The sequence below is a fragment of the Maylandia zebra genome, linkage group LG22, assembly GCF_041146795.1.
Source record: "Maylandia zebra isolate NMK-2024a linkage group LG22, Mzebra_GT3a, whole genome shotgun sequence".
Classification (NCBI taxonomy): domain Eukaryota; kingdom Metazoa; phylum Chordata; class Actinopteri; order Cichliformes; family Cichlidae; genus Maylandia; species Maylandia zebra.
Window position 1 is genome coordinate 2,532,687 of NC_135187.1, and position 19,131 is coordinate 2,551,817.

The 19,131-nt window shown below is 41.4% G+C and overlaps 2 protein-coding genes across 5 annotated transcripts in view; both read right to left on the reverse strand.

Annotated features, from left to right (window-relative positions):
* col14a1b (collagen, type XIV, alpha 1b) overlaps positions 1-1,647 on the reverse strand; it is a 166,445-nt gene extending 164,798 nt beyond the window's left edge. For 3 of the 4 annotated variants that reach the window (XM_004574223.5, XM_004574222.5, XM_076879731.1), the window contains exons 1-2: positions 1,465-1,647; positions 1,100-1,247 (exon numbers count right to left, since the gene is read on the reverse strand). The gene's annotated coding sequence lies outside the window, so the exon portion shown is untranslated. The remainder of the gene's footprint in view (positions 1-1,099; positions 1,248-1,464) is intronic. The other variant, XM_004574224.5, reaches the window with a different exon arrangement.
* A 6,366-nt stretch (positions 1,648-8,013) lies between these two features.
* On the reverse strand, positions 8,014-12,896 carry LOC101475938 (DEP domain-containing mTOR-interacting protein). The gene is made up of 5 exons (XM_012915694.3): positions 12,696-12,896; positions 10,619-10,837; positions 10,327-10,397; positions 9,886-9,990; positions 8,014-9,615 (listed from the first exon to the last, which is right to left on the reverse strand). Exons 1-5 carry the CDS (start codon positions 12,712-12,714, stop codon positions 9,487-9,489), a joined length of 543 nt encoding a protein of 180 aa, XP_012771148.1. The 5' UTR covers positions 12,715-12,896; the 3' UTR covers positions 8,014-9,486.
* Positions 12,897-19,131: the final 6,235 nt, after the last annotated feature.

The window sequence follows — 19,131 nt, forward strand, 5'->3', positions numbered from 1 at the left end:
TTAAATTCAGTCATTTCTGTCCATGTTTATGAATCCATTCACAGTTAAAACACATTCATATTCTGAATGTGCAGAAATATGAAGGCAGACGTGTTTGTGGAGCTTTGCACTGAGATCTTAATGGAGATGTGACGATGTGATCTCTGGGCCACTGCAGGACTACAGTGCCCCTCCCATCACATTCCTTTGGGTTGTGACTGTGTTAAGTGTCTTTCTATGCTTACTGTCACAATTTTCACCCCACAGCAGGACATTGCAAAGTATTTTTTTATCAATGTAAAAGAAATAATGTGGTAAATTCTAAACATTTATAGAACTGAGTTATTACTCAAATATAATACTTCTGTAAGAATTTCAAGGTAAATAAAGTAAAGCATGTTTACTCCTGCAAATGTCTGAGGGAAACATTCAAAAAATGTATTAAATAATACAAATAAAAATAATTGCAGTTACTTGTTCGTTACAGCACCTACACGTTTGTCTCAGAAATGGCTGTGTCTGTTTCTAATATTCGGTTCTTTAGCCAATTTTCTGATATTTTTGATGTGATATATTCATCGCCCCAGTATTAAGACCAACCGTTTCTGCTGCCATCAAACAGATTTTGCTACTGAGAGCAATACTGCTTTAATATTTCTGAAGAAATTAAAGTTAAAAAAGAGAAAACAAATATTTAATGTCCAGTTTTTGTAATAATGCAGGAAGGACTTGGGCTGTTAGGACGCTGATCAGCTTCTAACACGTGTTAGGCACCGCTGAAGATCTGCTGGGGTCGTGAATACACTGACAGCTAAACCAGCTCCTCAGTGAGGAGAAGCCCGGACGCTGCGCGTTCAGTGGAATCGGCTTTTGCGCACTCCTGCACAGCCACCCGGTGCTAACAAACACTATAACACATGCTACGCCATCTCTCTCCGCACCTCTTAATTACAGTAAATAAAAGCAGCGGAAGTTTCTTAATTGAAAAGAGCGCAGGTGAGGTCTGCACGCTGCGCCACCCGCAGCACCACAGCGCGTGGAAGTGGGGAGAAAAGGGTCGCAGATTTTCAAAGCTGATTTCGGAACAACTGTGCGGCGTGTGAATAAAGAGCAGCTTTACCTTCTCAGTTCATAAGTTTGCAGGTTCCGCGGCTCTCCTCCTGACAGCTGTGTGGCGAGCTCAGCAGTCCCCACAGCGACTCTGATTCACACTGTTCACCAACTCCGCTCTCGACCCCGAGACAAGTTGCACGGAGTGCTGCGCGGGACTGCCGATTCAAAATTTCAAAATAAAGTTACAAACTTGCTACAACATGTTTCATCCTTCTTGGCCAGTTTCGTATTATGCAGAAGGAGCCAGTGCGCACCAGAACAATAAACATGACGACGCTGCTGTGATTCTGATGTCGTCTGAACTCGCTTTGATTGGTCCAGTTTTGCAGTATTGAATATTAAAATAGTAGTACATACAAAACACACGCTTACGTGTTGTATATGATGTAGGACGATGAATCCAGTTCAACAGACTCTGAAGGACCCACAAACCATTACCAGCCTCCCAGTGAGCCGCTGCTGAGCAAACACGTGAACATGTTTCAGCTCCGAGCTCCAGCTGGTGCATTTATGTAGACCTTAGTAAAGACACAGGCACGCGCTGCAGTCCAGAAGCTATGAAAGGAAAAAGTCCGAAACAAACAAACAAACAAACAACAACATACTTTCAAAGTTCTTGTTTAGTTAGTTTGTTTTAAGTGTTTTACAGGAAGTTGAGTTTAACTTGTGTCGTTATCTAAAGAGATTAAAGGTAGAAATAAATCTACTGGAAAAGAGGCAAATTATTTATTGTGTATTTATTTTATAATTAGAGTCTGATTTCTTTTTAGAGATCTGTTTCTCATCCTGTATTCACTGCCCGTCATTTTATAGACGGTCAGATTCGGATTTTAAACAGGTTTTTGCGTCCTCTCATTACTCATATGAGCTACATGTAACGTATAACAGACCTGGAGCAGGGCTCGATGCGCGTTACAGTCTCTCTTTTAATTTGAAGGTAAAAGTGTCTCACTTCCCACCTCTCTGTGGTACTTTGTATCCAAGTTAACTTCTTCCGTAAGACTCCCTTCAGTTGAGACTTGCAGTGGATTGATGGGTGTTTCCCGCTTCATTCACCATCCACGCCTGCAGCTATTCATTCCTTTTACCTCATTTAAAGCGAGACGAGGCAGCAGAAAAATGCGTTTGAGCGGCAGGCAGATTGAGCACCGACAGGAGCGAAATGTGTGTTTCTGTGACCCCTGGGTAAATGCTCCGAGACGCCCAATATGATCCTGTTAATATGCCTCCTTCAGTTTGGGGCAGGTGGCTCGTTGTAAATCTAAAAATCCATGACAAAGGAAGATGAATGGGACTTTCTTTGCGAAACATTATTGGCTGAATAGCAACTGTCACTAAGATCCATTGGAGGGTGGTGAAGGCACAAATGAGCTGTAGCTATGGCGAATTAAAAATTAAACATCTGCATTTATTCCCTCTTCATCTGAGAAAGAGAAACACAGAAGGCAGTAATTTATACCTTATATAAAACGGAATAAAACCGAATGTCGAAACAGACAATTTCATTACTGTTTTGAAAAATATATTCTCATTTTGAAGTTGATGCCTGCAGCATGTCGGAAAAACAAACAGAAAGGTGCTGGATGAGCTTTGTCTTCACAACACTAGATGTTCAGGAAGTGATGAGGCCCAGTTTTCACAGTTTTCTCCAGCTGTAGGATTTTAAAACGTACTGCACAGTCATGCATGCAGAATGTGTGACTTTTGTCATCTGCTCAAAAACCCAGCTGCAAACAGTTTACCGTTAATGGCGTCTTCACAGGTGTGCAGGCTGCTGTGCCATGTTCAGTTCTGATTGGTCAAACCCAGGACAGTTTGGCGCGCTCTCTTTATTAAACGAGCTCAGAGACGCATTTGTGGGTTGAATGTTTTCATTGCACAGTAGAATTTGAGCTGACTTTGTGGATGCAGCAATAAATGTGTTCATTCAAAGCTGCCTTTGGGTTCAAAAACCACTTTGCCTCGTGTGCAGAGACTGAATGATATTGTGCACCACAGAAACAAAATTGGGAAACATTATTAAAATACTGCTAAGCTATTTGCCACGGCAGTGAACGCTTCTCCATCTTTGCTGAATCCAGCCTCTTTATGATGTCTGCGATTATGTTTTTATACCCAATCATGTCACTAATTACACTTGTTGGTTAAATGTTAAACTATTTTCCTCATCTGTTTTTGCTGCTGTCACTCACAACTTAGCTATGTCAACAAAAAGTAGTCCCTACAATATCTAGATGCCAGTTTCCAAACGCAAAAATAATCCAATGGGTAAAATCAAAAACACAAGGGGAAAGGACTCGAGAACACACAGGGAGGCAAAACCAGGAACTTGCGCTGATTGTTGGGTTTTTCTCTGTATGTATTATTGGAGGGTCCACCTTACTGTGTAAAGCACTTTGAGGTGACTGTTGTTGTGATTTGGCGCTGTATGAATAAAACTGAATTGAAAAATTTACCAAGGCAACAACAACTAGTCAAAGTCTAAACATGTAAAAGAGACAAAAGGAGGAACACCAGGAAAACCATTGCTGAACCACCGACTTTCATTCCTCCACCTGCTCCTGACTATCAGTACAGATTGTCTGCGAACCTCATAGTTTATAGACAATCCTGCTTGACCTCAACTCAGAGTTCATCCATTGTGATCAGCACTAGCAGTACACTGGGTTATAACCTAAGGCTGGGTTGGGGAAACCACTACTTAAGCTGATAACAGTAATGAAAGGCAAGAACCAAACACAAAAAACCAAAACTCGTCATTACCAAAGCCATAAATTAAACTCACTAACCAAAGACTTAAAAATGAAAGAACTAAGACCTACATAATACTAAAATAATAGAAACTCAGAAAATTCAACAAACACATAATCAAAACCTGAAAAACTAGAATAAAAGAAGAAATAGCAACACGACAGGGACCAGAAACCCAGGGACTGTGACACCGTCAAGGCTTTTGTTGGCATTAAGATGAAAAAGACGCTACATTTCCCTTTTCCCTACATTTTAAATTGCTCATTTCTTCACCAATCATGTCATCTTTGGGATTTCACAGCAACATAGTAACAACCACACAGAAGTTTCAGCACTGAATGAGCAGGTGTTGCTATCTTTGAGATAGTGCAGAGCCTTGAATGAATAATGGGCTTTGTGACCTGAAGGTGAAGGTTAAGTTTCTTTTGTGCCTCGGATATTCCGGGTTTGTTTGGTGAGCATGTTGCTTTTAACAGTAGAAATTGAGGTCTTTGGAGTCTCTTGTATTATCATAATCATAAATATTTAACAGGAAAAATGTGTTCCCCTCAGATGTTGAGTTTCATGGCTCTCAAACAGCAGCTTGAATAAACAGTGTGTCTCACTGAGTTTTCTTCAATGGGAGTTTCTGTCCAAACTGTATTTTTAGAGTGCAGTGCACCTCAGAGCATATTACACTCACACCGACAGAGCTCGGGAGAGTTTACTGTAATCTGAATAGGCACTAGTGCAAATACAGTACAGTATGTGGTGTCGTGTGACATTTATAATTAGGCGTGTGCATTAAACATCATCTTTTTCATCTTTGTGACAAAAAATAATCTAAAAAGCAGATATTTGCTGTCATGACTCTTCTCTGACTGTCTGGTTGCAGCCAGGCTGATTTCTCATGCCAACATTTCTCTGTCTGATCGTGTTGTGCAAGAAAACTCTTTGTTGGGAATATAAGCAAAGTGTCTCCCTGTGCACTGATCAGCCAGCGAGCCAAGGCTTCATTATGTGACAGGGTTCAGCTGACGGGAGCCTGTGGCTGGTCATAGATGAACCGACTGAACCACAAGATTCAAATGAACACAAATTATATTTCTGCTCATGCTGAAGCTGAAAATATGACCCTGTTCACCTGCAGAGTCACAGATAGAGTCTCGCAACACATCTTGATTGTGACTGAAAGGAAAATAATAATGATGCGCTCCTCCACCGAGGATACAGAGGGCTGCGTGAAGCACACTGACACGGCTCTACGAGGATGACAGGGAGACATCATCAGTCTCAACCGGACAGCAGTATGTATGAAATTATTCTGCATAATCTATTCAACAACACTTCAAAGAATATCATTTACAGATTACTCCCACAGAGCATCTGTTCTTATTAGCGTTTACTATGCAAACTATAAACTATAAATATGGTTTATAGTTTCACAGTATCTACTAAAAAAGAGGCTTTTTGGTGGACCTTGGTTCTGCCAGTAGGGGGCAGTGCAACAAAGGTGATCCATAGTTTTTGCAGCACTGACAGCGCAGCTTCAAAGACATATTTACAGTCTGTTTCTGTGTTTGACTTAAAGCTTCAGTTGTAACCAGTCAAACATCTGTGTGAAGGACTCTTTTACATCCTGGATTCTCTTCTTACCTAAAAGTTAAAGATTTGAACTGCAAGTATTGTTTTCGATACTGCAGCTACTTTAGAGGCTAGTCACGGTTCAACAGACAGCACACACAATTGCAAAGCTGCACCTGCATATACTCTGAGACCTGCAAACACTTTGCAAACAGTAATTAACCTTTAGAAATGAGAAATAGCTGCTGAGAAGCTTATTTACAGATTCTCTGTTTAGATGTCAGGAGGCATATGTGTGATTTTAAGAATATTTCATTTAGTAACCAAACATTTCTTTGGACAGCTCTTTCTCGGCTCACTTCAGCAGGTTAATTTAAAAGAAAACAACACATCACGCTGTCCTACAGCCCATTTTCAAACCCTTCATTGTCTTAAAATTGAAACATTAGAGTCATGTGACATCAACAGAAACAAATCCTGCTCATCAGTTTGCTCTTTCAAAAAACAAAATCTTTAAAAATTCACCAAAGCCTTGGTAGTTTTTTGTCATGTTTATTTGTTTCTGTAAACGGCTGTGCTAGATTATATTTTAAGCTCATGCAAAAGACATAACTCAAAGTTAATCTCTCCCGTCTATTTACATCACAGCAATGTGATTGGACTGATTTTAATTGATCCAAAGCAACAATAATAAAAAACACCAAGCTGTGAGAAGCTGCTGAGCACACTGCTGGTTCTGTGTGTTCCTGTTCTTCCACATCTGAGCTTTTGTCCTGCACACACTTACTGTGTTAGCAGCTCGTTATTATTCCGTCTGTCCAACACGTTGCTGTTGGCGTAGATATCACAGTAACCACGATCGTGCTTGAAACAGAGCCGCGCAGCTGTAAGTGCAATACTATCCACCCCTTTATCACTGCCACTGTTAGCTGTCAGCACATCTGACACCATCCAGGGGAGTAAGAGTAAAATATCCTGAAATCATGTCCTGATGTTTATTTCCTGACTGGGATCCAGTTACTATGCTGCCCTTCCTGACAGTACATTCAGGCACTCTTCATAGTGACAGTGAATTTATTATACAACAATCACTATCATGCCAAGCCTCGATTCTTTCATGAGATTTAAAATATTAGATATGATCTTAGCTGTAATGGTGGGGAGCAGTTTTTGAAGATATTGGTTTCTAAATGATAACGACTCGAGTAGCTTCTGAGCCTTCGGTGAGACTTGTGCTGGTCTGATGTCCTGTAGTGTTCAAGTGTTTTGTTTTAATATGTCAGCCTGTTTAAGATGCCATCAGTTTATAACCTTGAATGTTTCTGTCATCATCAGATGCTGTGGTTTCTGTAGAAGTCGTTAACTTTGTCCATTGGTCTCTGTGACCTGATTATAATCACTTGCAGTAGTTTATGACAAATTCTATTGCTTTGTTGTTTACTAAGGTTTATTTTCCTTTCTACTGGCTGGTAATAGTTTTTTAATCTCATCCTGATGACACATGTCACTATTTATCTGCTCTGAAGTAGCTTTGCATAATTCACGAGCCCTCGATTCATCCTCTGTATGAAATAAGCTGCTTTAGCTACTTTAAGACAAAGTTCGTCTGAATGATCTTCCTCTCACGAACAAAATCAGAATCAGAATCAGAATCAGAAAGGGGTTTATTGCCAAATGTTGAGCAGGTTTACAACATTAGGAAATTGCTGCGGTGCTTCAGTGCAAACATAGTGTCATAAATAGCACTTAAATAGACATGAAAAAATAAAAGTAGGGATAAGAATTAAAAGTGCTACGTAGAAAGATATGTGCATGAGCTATACATGAGATTTTAAGGTTTTAAAGTGGGCAGGTGCTCCTGTGCTCACAGCCAGAGCTGTGTTACATCATGTTGGCAGGCTTGTGTGTTTGTGTTGAATGTGTTTTCTGAAACTCCCTCAAACTTTTTAAGATAAGATGCCACTCTTGAGACGAGGGCAAGAACCTGAATATGACAATAAGAGATAGATCTGCCATTAGTGAGGCGTGAACACTTGAAGTAAAAGCTGTGGTAGTGATGAGCAGGGCAGCGGAGAGAATGACGCTGAAAAGGTGAAACAAAGCTCTCAAACTCGCCCCTGTCAGCAGCTGCAGGGATAAAGGGTTAAAAGTAAACAGAGGACAGTGAACTTTGCTCCTCGGGGTCGACTGTAACATCACTTCTTCTTGGAACAGCAGTGCACATTCTGCAACTCTGAGATCATTAAAGCCTGTTTTTATGAACTGGCTGTTTTTTTCTAACTTACATTTAACCAAGAAACTCTTGAGATGAACGGTTAATTATTAGTCAGCGTTAACGCGGCGTGTTTGGTGATGGTGAGAGAAACCAGAGCAAACATGCGAGCCATCAGTGGGAGGATGAGATTATCTGTGATGACTTTAAGTTACTGGAAACAGACAGTTAAGCTCAAACCGATCAATATACTTTGGTTTATTTTGCTTCGTATTAATCTGGTTGGTTATACAATTTGTCTGATGTTTTCAGAACATTCTTTGTAACATTTCTGTTACACGTCTTCCAACTAATGAGCTTTAATCACTATAAAAAATACAACAGGAGAGCCTGTCTTTGTCACTGAAGGGTTTTATTTGTATTCAGCATTAAAAAATTAAAGCTTACTTACAGTCACAACGAAACTGAAATGCAAGCAATTAAACATGCACAAATAAAAGAAAGGAACAGTAGTTTGAAGCAAATTACAAAATAATTAAGCAAAGAGGTAACATATACAGTTACACATTAAATACTGATTATTTCTTTTGTCGGAAAATGAAAAAGTGAAACACATTTTAAAAATTCAGTTTCTCAATAAAATCTCCAGCAGCTGGTATTTTAAACAACGATCCTTCAAACTGAAAACAGCGTTAACGACGCAAGAGGAGCCAAAAGAGTCACCGAGTCTCCAGGATCCTCCCGCAGAGAGCAAAGTGCTGCCCGCCGAGAGGCTTTACATATCCCACAAACTCTCTCTCACACAGGCACGTTATAAAAACAGGTATAAAAAGATAAAAGAATAAGAGACACTTTAGAGAGGCTTCAAAACTAAGCAGTGCAGTTACAGCCGCTCCGTCAGTAAGTTTAAATTGATCTACTTCACACTTCTCTACACTCGAAGCTTCTTTACTGGGAATCAGACACGAGCAGATGGAAAGGCAAACACAACGAAGGGCTAAAGAGCAGGAAGAGTTTCCAGGCGTGGGGGTTCAGGTGTGTGTAAACACTTGTGATGGACGTAAGTAATGTATTTGTGTGTGGACGAGGAAGTGAGGTGGCGCGTGGGGTTAAAAGTCCAACCCGTCACAGTAAGAAAAGACAACAACTGTTGTCAACATCATGTCACTTTGGGAGTCACTGTGAAAGTCGACGGCGTGCAGGCGTGTCTCAAAACGCCTGAAAATAAACGCGTTCAGCCAACGTTTTCTCCTTTCCACTGTTATTCTTGTTGGACTCATTGAGCCAGAATGCATTTAGCTGATATAATATAAGAGCTGCTACAGTACAAAGCCAGCACATTGTTGCTAGTAACTTGTTGTGATGTCTGAGCAGCACAGCTAGTATTCCACGCACTGCTGGCACCATGTGTGCCGCCTCCTACACACTGCATTCAGCAGCTTTGCCTCATTTTTATTTCCAGTAGTTTAAAGTATCAGGACTGGACTATTCCCTGCAGCATGTGTGCTACACGGGAGAAATAACTGTGGAAAATATCCTGTCCACGGTGCATGTATGAACAAATCCGTCATGGCTGAACATTCATTTCAATAGAAACCTTTCACCACTTTATCCGATCGCACATCGCTGATAAACTCTACTCTCTGGATCGCAGCCTGACTCATTCCTGATGAAGCTACTCAGATTTTGCAAAATCATCTTTCAAATATATAAAAGTGTCCCTTCTGAAAACAACCGCACCCATCATCAGCTCAGCAACAGTTTAAAAACAGAAGACTTCCCGTGTAAATCCTAACAAACGGTTGCATCTTTGCAGTCTTTGTAGGAAAAACTGGAACAGGGCACACGTAGGTCACATAACTCTAATTTCAGTTTTCAGCCTCTTCCATTACTTCCATCACCACAGTTCTGGGCCCAGTAAGGATCAGATAGCTGACTGTCCGGTAGTCCAGATCAAGAACGTTGAGGCCGTTGACTGAAACCACAAACTGGCGAACCTGCAGATCAGGACACGAGACAGGAAGTACAAACTTTTTCAAGTGTCCTCTGCTCAAATCAACATCAGTTCCTTAACAGAGTTGGATTTTGCCAGCCCATCACCGTGTTGTGGTACAAACAACAGTACAGTACAGTTCAGCTTGTATCTCTTCAGCACAATATCAGGATATTTGGTGCATAAATTCACAGCAGTAGCTTCTTCCTCTACTTCTAACTGCTTTGGTTGTGACTGGGCTTCCTTCAGTAGCCACGTGGCCTGTCACGCTTACCTTCATCCCTGCGAGAGCAGCTGGACCCTGAGGCTCCACGGCCTGGATGTGGCACGGCCTGTTTCCTCTGACCACAAAGCCCCAGCCCACTGCATCACCGACAATCTGCAGACACGCAGACGACAGTCACACATGTGGGTGTGTGCTATGCAAAAGTCTTTTACACAGAAAGTGAGAAAAAGACATCGTCGTTCTCATCTAGTGTTTTGTTCATGAAGCCTGTGAAGCATTTGTCTTTCCTGACACCTGTTACACTCACTCCAGCACCAACACCATCCACAATCATCTTTGAAACATGTTCACATTGAAATAATAGAACAGCATTTTTAAAGAAAGAAGGTGTCCCATTCGCTCATTTTTCTCTTGTACTGTGAAAAAAATGTTACAAGTTTTTACCTCAGCTTGATAGAAAACTCTTTGAAGTGTGTAAAATGAATTTACCGTGAAGGTTTTCTTGATGTAGGGTCCTCCTGGTTCTTGTAGCTCCTCTGTGCTCACTGGTCTCTTGAGGACTGAGACAAAAGTAAAAGACATTTTATATTTAATGCAAGCTGCTTTTGGCTGCTCCCTTATTCACAAGGAGTCGCCACAGTGGGTAACTTTCCATGTTGGATTTGGCAGATTTTTATGACTAAAAGCAGTTTGGTTTCCATATTTGGAAAAGCAAAGACGACGCTGACAGTGTGGAGGTCTAAAGCTGCTCCTTCCTTCAGTTGTTCAGCATTTTTATTACCAGATTTGGGGTTGGAGAGCACCAGGGAGGAGGAGGTGCTGGGGAGACCGACTCGTCCTCGGGTGTATATGTTTCCATCACTGCAGCTTCTCACCCGGGCTTCTCCCCGACCTCCGCCATGACCTCCGCCACGACCTCCACCACGACCTCCGCCACGACCTCCACCATGACCTCCGCCACATCCACCTGTGACAGCTTTCTCATCCTTGGATGCTGTGACTGATGGAGACAAAGAAGTTTCTATAACCTTAATACTCTGTTGATTATATTTTACATGTCAGCGAAAACATTTGAGTTATTTACCAAATGAATATTGACATCAACATCTTGAGTTCCTGCTCTGATGTACTAGAGCAGCTCTGCATGATTCATTTTGGTTGAATCTCAAAGTTTGCTCCCTGAAACAAGTTATTTTAGTTCTTTGCCCTCTGAGCCGATTTAGGCCAGCGCTGCTCGGATCATCTGCAGGTCACACACAGGTTTGAACAGCAGCTGAGCTTTGTGAGTCAGAGCCGTGTGCCTAACGTCACCACATCAGAGATATTTCCTGATATTATACAGAGGCAAGAGGGGGATTATTCACAATAAGCCACCTTTAAATGAATGAAAATATACACATTGTAGTAATAATATGATGTGTATGCATGTATTTATGCTTCTCCCTCACTACCCCACCCATCAGGGAAAACTTGGCCCTGGACAGAAGGAAAGTGTTGAAGTGATGAGATGGAGACTCCCATGTTTTCAATAATAACGATTAAAGCTGACCCAGTTCTGTGTTTGACTTCCTGAATTTAACTTCCAACAATTCAGTTCAAACATGCTTTGATAAGAAGCTACGCTTCTTTCAATAGCAGAGATAAGCCGGGCTAACAGAGTTCATGGTGCTGACTGAGTTGTTCCTTCTGCTGTGAGACGAGGCAGTGTGACGAGCGCCTCGCCGCTGCTGCACATTCACGCCAGACGAGTTTAACGGCGATTCATTCGTTTTCTCCCTTTGTAGCACATAAACCTACGCGTGACTCTGAAGCCATGTTTGCTCTGCTGCAGTTGTCATGAGAACGGAGAAGCAGTTTGAGTGGTTACAGTTGTAACATTAACAGCAACATTAAAAAACATATAGTAGACAGAGGAACGTTTCTTGAGGTTGCTATGAGTGAAGAGGTTAAACCACTGACATGTGACGCCCGGGGGTCGTGATCATTACACGATTAGCTGAGCGTGAGAAAGTGTAGGCCGCTCTGCTCCCTCGCCCTTACAGTCTTTGATGACTTGAGGTGTAAAACTGTTAATGTGTTGAAGCAAACAGTTTTATCACATATGTAATAATTTGTGTTAAAACTGATTTTGCCCAAAACCTCTGGGTCACTTTTTAAAGTTTCGTCATGTCCATTTATTTATTTCCATAAATGTATCAGAACACAAAATGATGCTGAGTGTTTGTGGAGTCTCACACGATCACACAGATCCACGCTTAGGTCGTTTTATTAAGAGCGGCTGACTCGGCGAAGATTCACCCGGATAAGAAAACGACAGTCAAACAATAAAGTGCGTTTATTTGCTTCATGAAGGAAATGGTTGCCTTTGAGTCATCACAGTTCTTCCTCTGCAGGATAATAATTTACTGTCTTCCTCGTGTAGTGAAGTAAATGTGAGAAGTCAGTATCCATCAGTACATGCAGTCATAACATGACAATTCTTTTTCACGTGACAAAAATGGAAAAGAAACATTATTTTTAAAGGTTATAATAAGAATTAACCAGACAAGCTGAACTCTATTAACTCTGCATCAGTGACACATGCAGGAGAACCATCTGCCAGCCACTGATGGAAAAGCAGCTCATGTGGGATAAACTGAGAAGTTGCTGTTGTTGACTTATTACAAGCAGCTTTGAAACTAAAGAGAAAGAAATAAATAAAGACTAAAGCTCTGAACTTTGACTTTCTTACAACTTTTTAAATTTCTTGTATCTTGTGTGTTGTTTGTGACGTTGCTGAGAGTCATGGCTCCTGTAGGGGTCTCTGCTCTTTTTTCTCACATGTTCAGAGTTTGGAAAGTAAAGCGAGATGTTCTTACCTCCTGTACGAGGTCCCATCTCTGTTCAAGTCCAAGAAAAGCAAAATGCAGAAAATGAATCCGGAAGACGACAAGCTTCAAAGGCGCACACCAACAGATGGACGGACCATCAGTCTCTGAGTGTTGCCCGGCTTCAAGTGAGACTCTGCACAGGCTTGATGACACCTATCAGTTTTCTCAGTTCAGTACTCAGTTACTGGACCTGTGATCTGAAGGGAGGGTAGTCAGCTGGTTAGGAATAGACGTGCGTGACCGAGTTAAATATTAAACCCTCGAACAAACAAACCAGCCGTCAGCAGGAGGCGAGAGGCGACATGTAGTAAAATGTAAAAAATGAGAAATAACACTCGTAAATGTAGAAATCTCACAGTACATTTTAATTATTAACTGTCACTTATGAACCGTTAAACAATTATTGTCACAAAAAAATCAGGTTTAATGCAAAGAGTGCATGGGAGCTCTTATATTCCATAGCAAGAGGGGATTTCATGAGTATTGCACTAATCTCCACAGACTGTTGCACATAGATGAATCTGCAGTGTGGTGCTAGAGTTTTAGTACTGTAAACCTTGTGCTTTCTGTCTGCAGACACAGTGGTGTCCTGCACACTCTGCATGCATGTTTACCTGCTGGCAGACTTTGCTTGCATGCCCTTTGTTTGGAGAGCAGAAAACAAAAGCAAGTGCTCCTGCAGCACATCAAGCTATCAAGCTTTGTGTTGCCATCACCTCAAACAGAACTCACTGTTCCTGAGGATCAATCACCTTTCAGTTTCAGCTTTTGTCCCACTGAAAGTCACTGTGTGATAATACAGGTGGTTTCTGCATTTACAGTTTTGCACTGTGTAATTTTAGAAGATAAAAACACTCAAACATTTGGCAGCTTTTGGCAACTTTACAAGAAAGCATGCAGAGACGTGAAGGATTTAGGAAGGTTTTTGCTCGTAAATGGGACTGAGCTTCAGCCTGGTTGCCATGCAGGAGCAGCTGCAGGTGGAGAGGAAGGGGAAACACAAAGATCATTTCTGCTCTGATGGGCAGAGCAGTGGAGATTTCCATCGGTCAGCACAGAGCAGCGAGTTTTCGTCCATATTTGTCCTTTGAAGTATTTTCTCTGAGCCTCATGTAATGAGGTTTCTTGACTTCCTTGTTACACCTTAATAGTAACACACACACACACACACACACACACACACACACACACACACACACACACACACACACACACACACACATTTTCAGGCATAAAAACAAATAAAAACATAAAGTTCAAGTAAAACTAAGGGACAACTCAATAAACACACATATGAATGGCCCTCACAGTTAGTCTCTAAAAGGGAAGGACAAGAACGTTTCCAATGTGAAGTTAACCACCGAAAACTCTGGTTTTGAAGTTTCCCCCAACAACACACATAGAGGACTATGGAGGAGCTGCAGAACTTCTACGTTGGCTTCCTTTTCCAGCTTGATTTTAACCTGGAGGTCTACAGAAACGTATGGGCTACAGGACACAGCTTCAAATGGCCATCAGAGGAACTGCAGCCTTTGCCGCTTCTGTTTCAGCCCCCGAGGTTGTCACTTGGTTTAAACTTGTCAATTGAGTCACACGGAAGGACATGTGGTCGTGATCATCGTTATACAACAACAACATGTGGGAGATAAATCCACATTCCTTTCTAATGTCTGGAGGTAAAATCTCGAGTTTTCAGGTTACTCATCAGTGAGTCGATCATGAGGCCAACAGAGCTCGTTAAACTGAAGATAAAACTACAAAGATACACGGACAGCTGTTGGCTTGACAAACAGATCAATAGAATCAGGAAATATCCAGTTTCACACCATTAACATTATCTTGGGCTAAACGACACTTTTTGCCAATGATACCCGTTTGAATAAAAAGTGATTTAATCCTGGAGTGACATGAAGGTGAGAGTGTAAACTGAACAAACCAGAAGACATTTGTGTTTGTTTCTGGAGGAAACAAATGTCCAAAACGAATGAATAAATAACTAATCATCAAGTAATGCATAAATAAATAAATAAAGCTTTTTAGATGCATCAAAAAGAATCCAGGAGCAAGATTTGCATTTAACTGAATATATTACCAAATAAACAAAACGACGAAGCCTGTGCGTCGTCACTTTGGAGATAAAATTTAGTCCTTTTTCAGGTGGCTCTGGTATCAGGATCAAACGATGATCATTTATTTTGTACTTTTAATTTATTTACCTTTTCTGTCAAATATTTCCTTTAATTAAGATGGATTTAATATCCACAGCACTTTATGTTATGCATTCATTTAATGGTTTTCTAAAAAAGCCCTTCATTTTTCCACCCTCACTGTCTGCTGGAGACCAATCACATGTTCCGTTTTTACTGTGACTTCCTTCTTCTACTGCATGATGGAGTTTCAGTTGTTCCACCTGCAACTTGGATTTAATTATTGGAATTTCTGGAAGGTCGTGGACAGTTTTCTTTAATATGAAGTTGTTGCTGTTGCGAGCAGATGTGACACTGTACTGGGGACGGATGATGAGGTGGGATTTCCTGCCATCGGCTAAAGGAGTTCAGCCCTGCAAAACAAAACAAGCTCTTAACCTTTGACACAGTGACCCACGAGTCATGTGGGTCATGAACTCCTCTAACACAACACGTCTCATGTGTTTCTTTTATTTACCTGGAAACATTAAAATGAAGCAAGCCTCTGTAGTTGTAAAGTATACGACTTTAAAGCAGTTTAGGGCTTATGTGGGCGTGAGCTCATCCATAAAGGAGTTTTATAGTCAGTTTCCATCTTGGGCTTTTTCACTGGACACCTCTGTGACTCACACGGTTTTCTTTATGTGATGACTTTTCCAGTTATTTCCAAATGTAACCAGGAGGAACAGTGAGCCGATTGTGTTGTAGTTCCATTCATTCATTTCTTCCACTTCAGTTCTGCAGTGTGGCCCCAGCTGGAGTCTTCAGCTGTCATAGAGAGAGGTGCAGGGTGCGCCCCGGGCAGGATGGCAACCTGCCGCAGGACTAACAGAGTCAGGAGTTCATCGCCTTCAGATGTTTCCTCAAAGGCGGTATCCTTGGATTAAAGCCTGGATCTCTGCTGCAGTTTAATAACAGCTCAGACTTATTATTAAAGTGTTGAGAAGTGTTAAAGGTGTGAGCCTGAGCTGCTACTATTCAGTACCTGCGTCAGGCTGCTGGTTAACTTTTTTCTCCTCAGTGACATTTGAAGGCTGGCAAAGGTGCTTTCATCATGAAACGAACATGCAGCGTTTACGCTTCTTCATCCCACGTGGCACTTCTTGATTTCATATGAGTAGAAAATGAAACAAACACAGCATTTCAGCCTGTTTTAGACCATTTGAAGTGCTCTTTGCTCATAGTTTAAAGCAGGGGTGTCCAACTCCAGGCCTCATGGCCGGTGTCCTGCAGGTTTTAGGTCTCACCCTGGGTCAGCACACCTGAATCAAATGATTAGTTCATTGCCAGGCCTCTGAAGAAAGTCAAGACATGTTGAGGAGGTCATTTAGCCATTTGAATCAGCTGTGCTGGATCAAGGACACATCTAAAACCTGCAGGACTCCGGGGTTCTCTGTATTTTCTGAGAATCTCACTGCATGTGACGTGTGAATGGCAGGCCTACAAACCTATAATGTGAAGTAAACCAGGATGGGCAGGTTACAGTTCTGAGTTTGTTGAGTAAAGCTTATTCTGAAAGATCCAAGTGTAAAAACAATCTTCTGTCTCAGTTAAATTAAGTGCTCGTGTTGCACGTTGCTCCTTTGTCTACATGTTAACACAGAGCCAGTTCTGTCAGCCACGTTATTTTCTTTCTTTAAGGAGCTACTGCAGTTTATTCTCATTTCTTTCTCGTCTTTACTGCTTATAGCAAAAATAATAAAATAAATGGTAACTCTAATTAAAGCTAACCAACCTGTTCAAAACTGAACCAGAACTCACAAATGCAGGAAGTGACTCAAGTTGCAACAAATTCTAGCAACAGGAAAGGGGGGTTGTGTCTCCCCCCTGCACCTCCCTCACACAGAGATGCATACTGCAGTCTGGGAGGAGGATCTGAGATTCAGATAAGTAAGTCAGGCAACTTTAAAACTGGACTGATGCTGGCATATAGGCTGGTATACCAATGTGATAACGAACAGGAAGAACTGGTGCTTTTACCCAGCAGATGAGTGATTATTTGATACCAACAAGTGTCAAAATTGTGGTTCACTTTTGATCAAACTGGTCTCTGGTGTGGGTGGTGAAACCACAACACTTGGAGAAATTGGACAATTTGATGCGCATGGACACAAATCAGTAGATAATATAATATTTCAATACTCTTCCGGAGAATGTAGAAAATAGCAGCCCGTTAATAACCTTTGTATGGGAAATGCTTGTCCTAATTTAAAAGCTTATTTCACAATTGGGCTTCATTTAAAATCAATCACCCGAGACAGCGGTTACATTAAGGCACACGTGTCCCAAGAAGGAGCAGCGAGAGCCGCTAATGAGGTTCTTTGTCTTGGTGGCTTATTATAATGTCCGTTTTTAGTTCTTTAATCACAAAGTAATTAAATTCCCAGTCTGGGAAAACATAAAGGTTAAAAAGTAGAATATAAAAGACTAATCGCGTCTCTTTGTCACTGCATATTCAGTAGAAGTGCCCTTGAGCAAAGCACGAGGCCTCCGTTTGTGATTCGGACATGTTTGGAGGCCGTTTAAATAACTGCCTGCTGGATGTAAATTCCAGTGATTAAGTATCACTCGCTGCGCACTTCCTCGTTAATAATCGACCACTGTCCTCAGCAGCGGTGATCTAACGCTGTCGTGTCTCATTGATTACGCGGATCAATGAGCTCCCAGACTACAGGACACAGAGCACCAGAGTCAATACACATAATGTTTTACAGAACTGTTAACGTGTTTCACTATTGATCCACTGTCTGTATTTAAATATGCGGCCCTTTCTCTGCTGTAAATTCTGACTCTTGGAAAGATCATCCATTAAAATGATGGTCATCACCAGAGTGCTGCGTGCACATACAAATATGAAGCTGCAGCTGTAAAGATCTGACTTTGATTCATAGTAATGTGTTGGCAGGGTTTATTTATGTTCATCTTTTCAGGATTATGAGTAAACTTTAATATCTGTTTCATTCCCCGCTCCTCTGTTCTCTGCAGGTACCGCCTCACCTCCTTTGTAAAAGAAGCACTGCTGCCCTCTGCTGGACACAAGCTTCACTCACACGTCGCTGCTAAATTTTCTTCTTAATTGTTAACAGTTAAATAATGTTATGCTGCTTTATTCCATTGGCTGTCTGCACACTCACCTGCTAAATAACACCAATGAAGAACTTGAGTCCTGAGTGTTAATTAATCCCAGACCAGCACTCACCTCTGCCTTTCACATCTTTGGTGTTTCGATAGTTTTTTCTTTCTGAAAACCGTTGAAAGCTTCTGAGTTTGATTTTTGGCTCGTTCCTGTTTCCAATGACACCGTTGGCTTGTGATCCTTATAAAGTGACTTGGGCTGAATGATTTGGGACAATAGAAATAAAATGAAATTGAGTGACACAAAAAGCAGTTTATGTATCAAATATCTCATGTTACACACGAACACTGGACCAGGCTGTTTGTGTGGGTGTGTGTTTGAGCGTAGTGAGGCAAATATTAACCCCGTCCAAAGTACATTACTGCTCCAGAATTACGATGAGCAAAGAGTTCATGTATTTCAGTGCGATGCTATCTGAACTTCAAACGGCATTCAGGAGCACATGTGTCTCTAAACACGCATTTAAATGTGTAATGCTAACATTTCCACGCTTTGCTTCAGACATGTGAAGCTGTTCAACGGTGGGAACTGCAACCACGTGTTAATGTGTTACTGCAGCAATTTTATAAAGAAAGAAGATGTTGAGTGTGATTGTTTTAAAGCGGACTACTCTGCTCCTCTTTATTTTCTCTCATGTGTACTATTACAATAGGCAGCATTTCAAAGAATAAGATAAATGCATGCGAGTCAAAGGCTCAGCCTTCAAACCATACAGCTGCTTTCTATGTTCGAATCTGTAGAACGTCAGTGAGAGTGGTTGCCCCTTATACATTCACACCAGGCATACAGCTCTGACAGTGAGCCCAGTAGGCCAACAGCCAAATTTCCAGGCCAATCAGAAGTAATGTGGTTTAAAGGGAAGGTGGCCAAAAAGTTACATGGATGAACCGCAGGGCAGGACGAAGGCCAAGCAGAGGTAAAAAGGATCATTTTGCAAACATACGTTAGTCCAAGAATAAAAATATGGGACTGTTAGGCCAACTTTAAGGTTGTCATGAAGGCTTAAAAACAATGATTGCAGTTTTATGGTGAAACGTTGGGGAGTCTGGCCTGTCGGTTCACCGGGTTCTCCTAATACTAATGTTTTCTATAGACCTCAAAA

Excerpts from the sequence above, each read along its gene's own strand:
- LOC101475938 (XM_012915694.3), bottom strand. Across the intron at positions 10,398-10,618 it reads GCTCTCCAACCCCAAATCTG|TCCTCAAGAGACCAGTGAGC; the intron begins GTAATAAAAATG and ends CTTTTGTCTCAG. Across the intron at positions 9,616-9,885 it reads CTGCTCTCGCAGGGATGAAG|GTTCGCCAGTTTGTGGTTTC; the intron begins GTAAGCGTGACA and ends CCTGATCTGCAG.